General features: G+C 46.0%; 1 protein-coding gene across 1 annotated transcript in view; it reads right to left on the bottom strand.

Moving 5' to 3' along the window:
- The window catches only part of LOC109885636 (procollagen-lysine,2-oxoglutarate 5-dioxygenase 2), a gene marked incomplete in the record, with an annotated part of 186,510 nt that extends 177,696 nt beyond the window's left edge, over window positions 1-8,814 (bottom strand). The window contains 1 exon segment of the mRNA XM_031796901.1: window positions 8,593-8,814. Within this exon segment, the coding sequence (XP_031652761.1) occupies window positions 8,593-8,686 (94 nt within the window).
- Between the last annotated feature and the right edge of the window lie 286 nt (window positions 8,815-9,100).

The following is a 9,100-nucleotide window of genomic DNA, read 5'->3' on the forward strand; positions in this document are numbered from 1 at the left end:
GAGGAGGAGAGGAGAAAGACAGGGGAATGAGAGGAGGAGAGGAGAAGGACAGGGAAATGAGAGGAGGAGAGGAGAAGGACAGGGGAATGAGAGGAGAAGAGGAGAAGGACAGGGGGATGAGAGGAGGAGAGGAGAAGGACAGGGGAATGAGAGGAGAGTCACTAAGGGACTAGAAACTATGAACAGGAGAAAGGGAGAAGGAAGACGAAGAGGAAGTGGAGAAGGAAATGGAAGAGGAGGAAGAGGAGGAGGAGAAGGAAGAGGAAATTGTAGTAGATGAGGAATAGGAAGTGGAAGAGGAAAAATAAGTGGAAGAGGAAGTGGAAGAGGAAAAGGAAGTGGAGAAGGAGGATGATGAGAAATAAGATGATGAGGAGGAAGAGGAGAAGGAAGAGGAAGTGGAGAAGGAGGAAGATGAGAAATAAGATGAAGAGGAGAAGGAAGAGGAAGAAGAGGAAGTGGAGAAGGAGGAAGATGAGAAATAAGATGAAGAGGAGAAGGAAGAGGAAGAGAATGAAGAGAAAGAGGAAGAAGATAAGTTGAGGAAGAGGATAAGGAAGAGGAAGAAGAAGGAATAGGAGAAAGAGGAAAAAGAGGTCACACATCTGTTTACAGACAAGGATGCATGGTTCTGGTGATATGTGCCAATGTTCCAAGAAGACCAATTGCAGGCTTGGCCTGCTAGCTTGGTTTATTATTACAGCCCAGTCTTTATACACCATAGAATGTATGGGTGGCTGGTATTACAGCCCTGTCTTTATATACCATAGAATGTATGGGTATCTGTATGTACCATATAATGTATGGGTGGCTGGTATTACAGCCCAGTCTTTATATACCATAGAATGTATGGGTGGCTGGTATTACAGCCCAGTCTTTATATACCATAGAATGTATGGGTGGCTGGTATTACAGCCCAGTCTTTATACACCATAGAATGTATGGGTGGCTGGTATTACAGCCCAGTCTTTATATACCATAGAATGTATGGGTATATTTATGTACCATAGAATGTATGGGTATCTGTATGTACCCTAGCATGTATGGGTTTCTGGTATTACAGCCCAGTGTTTATTTGCCATATAATGTATGGGTAGCTTTATGTACCATATAATGTATGGGTAGCTTTATGTACCATACAATGTGTGGGTAGATTTATGTGCCATATAATGTATGGGTAGCTTTATGTACCATATAATGTATGGGTAGCTTTATGTACCATATAATGTATGGGTAGCTTTATGTACCATATAATGTATGGGTATCTACCATCTAAGGTGGAGTTTCCTTTTTCTCCGTGTGAAAATGTTCATAGAAGGTCCTCATAATGTCACTGAGGTCTCGTCCTAACTGACACCCTGTGTAGTGCACTACTGTTGTCCAGGGCCCATGGGGGATAGTGTACCAGTTAGGACACAGACGTGGTACAGAGTTAGTCTGCCTCACAGCTTTCCTGTGTGACGGTTGAGGAAAGCCAGAAGCTCAGAAACCGACAGCTGCTAACCCGACGACCCACAGACATCTACACTGAGACACCTTCCAGCTATGTACTGGAATGTTAAAAACTGGATTACAAACCAACTCTGTCATAAAAACACTTTAGTGATGAAAGACCCCAGGATAGGGGATAAACCTTCCACTTTGTGTCGTCATCTTGACCAATGGGAAGGAGTTTCACAGAGAAGTTTCTAGAGTCTGGTCCAATCATTAATGTAAACACCCAGAACTCACAGCAATGAAAGTTAAGCAGCCCCATTTCAACCTATTATGGTTTGTGCTTTCCCAGATTTACAACACTGGAGCTTTACGGTCTAGCAGTCAACATTGCTGAGAACATTTAAGAGAAGAGAAAACTTCATCTACTCTGTGGTTGAATTTCAACACAAGATGCACAAACACATCTCTCTGCCTCTCTGTCTCTCTCTATTTTTATAAAAAAATAAATAATCTGTTTTGTTATATATTAAAGTGTAATATTAGGATGAAAACTCAAAATGTAATAAATGCCAACTCTCTATCTGACACAGTACATGTGTCTTCTTCATTCATGTCCATAACCATGTGTCTGAGGTGTATACATTTGTTTCAAATTAGATGTGTTTAAGACTACCAAGAAACACACTGTGTGACCCTGATTTAGTCCACTACACCACTAAATCAAAAAGGTTAAACATGTCCACACACACACACACCAGACGCCGGTTCATTCTGTACTATAAATCACAAAGTGTGAAACAGGACAGAGTAGAGGACAGAGAGTATATAGAGGACAGAGAGTACACAGAGGACAGAGAGTACACAGAGGACAGAGAGTATATAGAGGACAGAGAGTACACAGAGGACAGAGAGTACACAGAGGACAGAGAGTACACAGAGGACAGAGAGTACACAGAGGACAGAGAGTACACAGAGGACAGAGAGTACACAGAGGACAGAGAGTATATAGAGGACAGAGAGTACATAGAGGACAGAGAGTACATAGAGGACAGAGAGTACATAGAGGACAGAGAGTATATAGAGGACAGAGAGTATATAGAGGACAGAGAGTACATAGAGGACAGATGGACTTCCTTCATAGTATAAAACTAAAAACTATCTTTCTTTGTCAATGAATGTGAAAATCTCAGATGAACACATTCAGCTTTGTTGAAAGTTTAAGTTAAAATAAAGGCCAGTCAGCTTATTCATCGTTTGCAGCCAACTGTGTATAGAGGCTCATAAAGCCTTTTAATTCCATCGTAAAGACATCTTTAAATAGTGACAGAGGCTGTTTGATGTGGAGATTGTGAGCCACACGTTAAATGTTTCAGAGTGTCTCCCTGGCCCAGTTCAGTGTGAACAGTTAGATGTTTCAGAGTGTCTCCCTGGCCCAGTTCAGTGTGAACAGTTAGATGGTTCAGAGTGTCTCCCTGGCCCAGTTCAGTGTGAACAGTTAGATGGTTGAGAGTGTCTCCCTGGCCCAGTTCAGTGTGAACAGTTAGATGCTTATCCTGTAACATACAGCGTTTACAGACAGATTAAATCCATTCCTTTGAAAGAGGTGGAAGACTATAGAAATGGCACTGATAAGCTTACATTGTTATTTTGAGCCAAAGCCCTGGGCTACTATCAAAGACACTGGTTGCATCACGTCCAATGTAATAAAATATGCCAACTGAAAGACTGAAAGAGAGATGTTTTGTTCTGCAGTGTAGCTGGTTTGAGAAAGTGGCTATCTGAGGGTCTAATTAGCCCACGCCCGCGCGCCCGCTCCCTAAACTATAATCAGAGGGGGAGGGGCAACGACATAAATGGCTTACTGTGTGTGTGAGAGAGAGAAAGGGCTTCTGGGGGCTGTAGTTTCCCTAGACATCACAACACCACTATACTGTTAAGTAGCAGTTTACGTCATGATGCAGAGTCTCACAACATGTATGGCTACAGTTGGCTTCTGGGCTGAGAGGCTTTAACAAGCAGCCCTGTGTTCCTAAGCAGTTGGCTTCTGGGCTGAGAGGCTTTAACAAGCAGCCCTGTGTTCCTAAGCAGTCGGCTTCTGGGCTGAGAGGCTTTAACAAGCAGCCCTGTGTTCCTAAGCAGTTGGCTTCTGGGCTGAGAGGCTTTAACAAGCAGCCCTGTGTTCCTAAGCAGTTGGCTTCTGGGCTGAGAGGCTTTAACAAGCAGCCCTGTGTTCCTAAGCAGTTGTCTTCTGGACTGAGAGGCTTTAACAAGTAGCCCTGTGTTTCTAAGCAGTTGGCTTCTGGGCTGAGAGGCTTTAACAAGCAGCCCTGTGTTCCTAAGCAGTTGGCTTCTGGGCTGAGAGGCTTTAACAAGCAGCCCTGTGTTCCTAAGCAGTTGGCTTCTGGGCTGAGAGGCTTTAACAAGCAGCCCTGTGTTCCTAAGCAGTTGGCTTCTGGGCTGAGAGGCTTTAACAAGCAGCCCTGTGTTCCTAAGCAGTTGGCTTCTGGGCTGAGAGGCTTTAACAAGCAGCCCTGTGTTCCTAAGCAGTTGGCTTCTGGGCTGAGAGGCTTTAACAAGCAGCCCTGTGTTCCTAAGCAGTCGGCTTCTGGGCTGAGAGGCTTTAACAAGCAGCCCTGTGTTCCTAAGCAGTTGGCTTCTGGGCTGAGAGGCTTTAACAAGCAGCCCTGTGTTCCTAAGCAGTTGGCTTCTGGACTGAGAGGCTTTAACAAGTAGCCCTGTGTTTCTAAGCAGTTGGCTTCTGGGCTGAGAGGCTTTAACAAGCAGCCCTGTGTTCCTAAGCAGTTGGCTTCTGGGCTGAGAGGCTTTAACAAGCAGCCCTGTGTTCCTAAGCAGTTGGCTTCTGGGCTGAGAGGCTTTAACAAGCAGCCCTGTGTTCCTAAGCAGTTGGCTTCTGGGCTGAGAGGCTTTAACAAGCAGCCCTGTGTTCCTAAGCAGTTGGCTTCTGGGCTGAGAGGCTTTAACAAGCAGCCCTGTGTTCCTAAGCAGTTGGCTTCTGGGCTGAGAGGCTTTAACAAGCAGCCCTGTGTTCCTAAGCAGTTGGCTTCTGGGCTGAGAGGCTTTAACAAGCAGCCCTGTGTTCCTAAGCAGTTGGCTTCTGGGCTGAGAGGCTTTAACAAGCAGCCCTGTGTTCCTAAGCAGTTGGCTTCTGGGCTGAGAGGCTTTAACAAGCAGCTCTGTGTTCCTAAGCAGTTGGCTTCTGGGCTGAGAGGCTTTAACAAGCAGCCCTGTGTTCCTAAGCAGTTGGCTTCTGGGCTGAGAGGCTTTAACAAGTAGCCCTGTGTTCCTAAGCAGTTGGCTTCTGGGCTGAGAGGCTTTAACAAGCAGCCCTGTGTTCCTAAGCAGTTGGCTTCTGGGCTGAGAGGCTTTAACAAGCAGCCCTGTGTTCCTAAGCAGTCGGCTTCTGGGCTGAGAGGCTTTAACAAGCAGCCCTGTGTTCCTACGCAGTTGGCTTCTGGGCTGAGAGGCTTTAACAAGCAGCCCTGTGTTCCTAAGCAGTTGGCTTCTGGACTGAGAGGCTTTAACAAGTAGCCCTGTGTTTCTAAGCAGTTGGCTTCTGGGCTGAGAGGCTTTAACAAGCAGCCCTGTGTTCCTAAGCAGTTGGCTTCTGGGCTGAGAGGCTTTAACAAGCAGCCCTGTGTTCCTAAGCAGTTGGCTTCTGGGCTGAGAGGCTTTAACAAGCAGCCCTGTGTTCCTAAGCAGTTGGCTTCTGGGCTGAGAGGCTTTAACAAGCAGCCCTGTGTTCCTAAGCAGTTGGCTTCTGGGCTGAGAGGCTTTAACAAGCAGCCCTGTGTTCCTAAGCAGTTGGCTTCTGGGCTGAGAGGCTTTAACAAGCAGCCCTGTGTTCCTAAGCAGTTGGCTTCTGGGCTGAGAGGCTTTAACAAGCAGCCCTGTGTTCCTAAGCAGTTGGCTTCTGGGCTGAGAGGCTTTAACAAGCAGCCCTGTGTTCCTAAGCAGTTGGCTTCTGGGCTGAGAGGCTTTAACAAGCAGCTCTGTGTTCCTAAGCAGTTGGCTTCTGGGCTGAGAGGCTTTAACAAGCAGCCCTGTGTTCCTAAGCAGTTGGCTTCTGGGCTGAGAGGCTTTAACAAGCAGCCCTGTGTTCCTAAGCAGTTGGCTTCTGGGCTGAGAGGCTTTAACAAGCAGCCCTGTGTTCCTAAGCAGTTGGCTTCTGGGCTGAGAGGCTTTAACAAGCAGCCCTGTGTTCCTAAGCAGTTGGCTTCTGGGCTGAGAGGCTTTAACAAGCAGCCCTGTGTTCCTAAGCAGTTGGCTTCTGGGCTGAGAGGCTTTAACAAGCAGCTCTGTGTTCCTAAGCAGTTGGCTTCTGGGCTGAGAGGCTTTAACAAGCAGCCCTGTGTTCCTAAGCAGTTGGCTTCTGGGCTGAGAGGCTTTAACAAGTAGCCCTGTGTTCCTAAGCAGTTGGCTTCTGGGCTGAGAGGCTTTAACAAGCAGCCCTGTGTTCCTAAGCAGTTGGCTTCTGGGCTGAGAGGCTTTAACAAGTAGCCCTGTGTTCCTAAGCAGTTGGCTTCTGGGCTGAGAGGCTTTAACAAGTAGCCCTGTGTTCCTAAGCAGTTGGCTTCTGGACTGAGAGGCTTTAACAAGTAGCCCTGTGTTCCTAAGCAGTTGGCTTCTGGACTGAGAGGCTTTAACAAGTAGCCCTGTGTTTCTAAGCAGTTGGCTTCTGGGCTGAGAGGCTTTAACAAGCAGCCCTGTGTTCCTAAGCAGTTGGCTTCTGGGCTGAGAGGCTTTAACAAGTAGCCCTGTGTTCCTAAGCAGTTGGCTTCTGGGCTGAGAGGCTTTAACAAGTAGCCCTGTGTTCCTAAGCAGTTGGCTTCTGGACTGAGAGGCTTTAACAAGTAGCCCTGTGTTTCTAAGCAGTTGGCTTCTGGGCTGAGAGGCTTTAACAAGCAGCCCTGTGTTCCTAAGCAGTTGTGTTTTACTGAAATTGTTACAGAGTAATTGACAGAGCAATTTAGTGGCACGTGCATATTTACTCACGAAGGAGTTTTTCAGACAAGTACATTAAAGTTATAACTCTTCTGGAGAGGTTTCCTTTAGTCTACTATACCGAAATATACCCCAGTTCCCACTCTGAACAGCTGAGCTGTGAGGTCCTAACTTCTGTATATAGTAGCAGGTTGAACTTGACTGGGGTCCATGTTCGTCAGTCTAAGCCATACTAAAACACAAACCTGTTTAGCACGGGTAAACCTATGAAGCCCCAAAGAAAATCTTGTTTTCTATTTCATCTGATAAATTGATGCTCATCAGGACCAACCGGCCAATGAAATTCACTTGATCTCCACTTGATCTCCACTTGATCTCCACTTGATCTCCACTTGATCTCCACTTGATCTCCACTGTAAAAAGCGTCTTGACATGATTTCCCCTTTCTTCACTGTCCTAATGAGAATTAACGTGGCAGGACGAGACGGACATCTTTGCTCACTCAAGTCAAAATTATTATTATTTTTATTTATTTATTTGATATACACAAAGCAATAAAGAACAGAAAAACAGGTCAAACTAAATGAAGCTACTTGGCTGCTACTTGGCTGCTACTTGGCTGTCATTCTAGCTGCACGGTTTGACGTGACCGTGTTAGTCATAGTCGGCTAGCGAGAGATGGAACATTTAGAACGAAAAACTACTTCACGACTGGGTCACGTTTCTGGCAACCTGACCGATAGAAGGAACGGCCAGCCGGCTTGGCTAGCAGTCATAGATGTGTCGGGACTTGGCTTATATTTTCTTCGAGGGATGAAATAGTATCCTATGCATACATTGATCAAAATAATGTTATTAATTTAATTGGTAACCCGTTGTAGAAAAGCAATTGAACACTCGAGGTTGTGTAAAATTACTTTATATTTTAGCACGGCTGTGCTGATCTACGGTACTCTACTCCGTCTTGTAACGCGGCTCAGCCGCCTCCGTACCGCAGCACAACCGCCTCGTACCGCAGCACAACCGCCTCGTACCGCAGCACAACCGCCTCGTACCGCAGCACAACCGCCTCGTACCGCAGCACAACCGCCTCGTACCGCAGCACAACCGCCTCGTACTGCAGCACAACCGCCTCGTACCGCAGCACAACCGCCTCGTACCGCAGCACAACCGTGCTAAGAAAGTGATTTAGCACTCCCTCTCTGAACACTTGCTTTATTATGGGGTGTTGACTGGTTTATTGTGAGGCCACTTATTGTGAGGCCACTATATGATCAAATGCTTATGCTTGGAGCGATGGGTGGATGGCGTCCTTGTCCTCAGCCTCAATTGCTACCCGACTGGTGGACGAGATTAGGGTTGGGGCAGCTGGAGTAGGGATTGAACCAGTAATTACCATGGTGGTAGGGCAAATGGAAAATACACTCTCGCCCGTGCCATAAGGGTCCAGACCTCTAGGCAGAAGGTGTGCTCACATACAGAGAGGATTCCGTAGAATTAGTACTGATTCCAACAAGGTGGCCTTCTCATTCAGTTTGCAGCACAGCATTATAGCAAACCTGTGAGTACAGATTCATTCAAGATAGAAAACACACTGAAACCAATACAGGTATGTGTGTTGGTAACTACAGAATACTTCTACAGGCGAAAAGTGTAACTTCCTACATCTTAATATTAGATTACAATTGTTATTTGGATTTGGATTCGAAAACATTTCCTATAGGGAGATAAAAGTTGCGCTCCACTATAAATTAAACCAGAACATTCATTTAAGGCTGAAAATGTGAGAAACTGCAGAGAGCAGACGTTTATTCTCCCTTTGAGAGAAAGTCCTAGAAACGCTACCGTGTAATTTTGACATCACCATGTTCCACTTCGCAAACACAGCAGATATGTCATTTTCCCACACCGAGCGCAGTTACCGTGAACCTGTGCTTCCTCACGTAACATGATGTATTTGCTGAATACAACATCTCTTTAACATTGATCACAGATCGGTGGATAGAGACATCGCTCACAATAGCAAGATAATAAAGTAATACATTTAGAAAATAAGCACATTTATTAGGAGATAAACTATTAATAAGTAGAGAAAGTGTCAAAAACAAGACAAAACGTCTTCAATTCAGGGGTATGTAAAAAAATGTTTTGGCGATAGGACCGAAGAGTTTAATAATAGCCTAAACCGCTTACCTGTTGGAAATGGCTGTTGACTGCTTTCTGCTGAGTTGGAAATAAACTGTACCCAGGAAAACCATAATAAAACAACAAACGTCAGATACTCCATGTCGTCGGAGGGTTTTCAGGCAGTCCCTTGTTGCAGAGCGGGGGTTAGGGGACTGACCGATCCGTTGCTTCTCCTCCGCTAGTCTGCTGTGCGCTAGTGGTCAGGACGCCCACCTTGGGGTCGACGATTTACTGGCTTTCCTCTCGCGATAATAGAATTACATTTTTTTTAAATCCTTCAACCAAACTTTGAGAGAGAGAGAGAGAGAGCTGGGTGAGAGTGAGGCAACAGTTGGTTAAGCCCCCAGGGACTGCTAGAATAAATACTGTTATTCGGAGAGAGAGAACAGACCGCTAAAGGTGTGGTTCTTTAATTAACAACTGTAGCCACATGGCTACTTCTTCCAGTAGGGGTGCATGTTGGCCTAACAGACAGTTAGAGAGAGAGATGTCTTCCAGTAGGGGTGCATGTTGG

The sequence above is a fragment of the Oncorhynchus kisutch genome, linkage group LG18 (assembly GCF_002021735.2).
Source record: "Oncorhynchus kisutch isolate 150728-3 linkage group LG18, Okis_V2, whole genome shotgun sequence".
Classification (NCBI taxonomy): domain Eukaryota; kingdom Metazoa; phylum Chordata; class Actinopteri; order Salmoniformes; family Salmonidae; genus Oncorhynchus; species Oncorhynchus kisutch.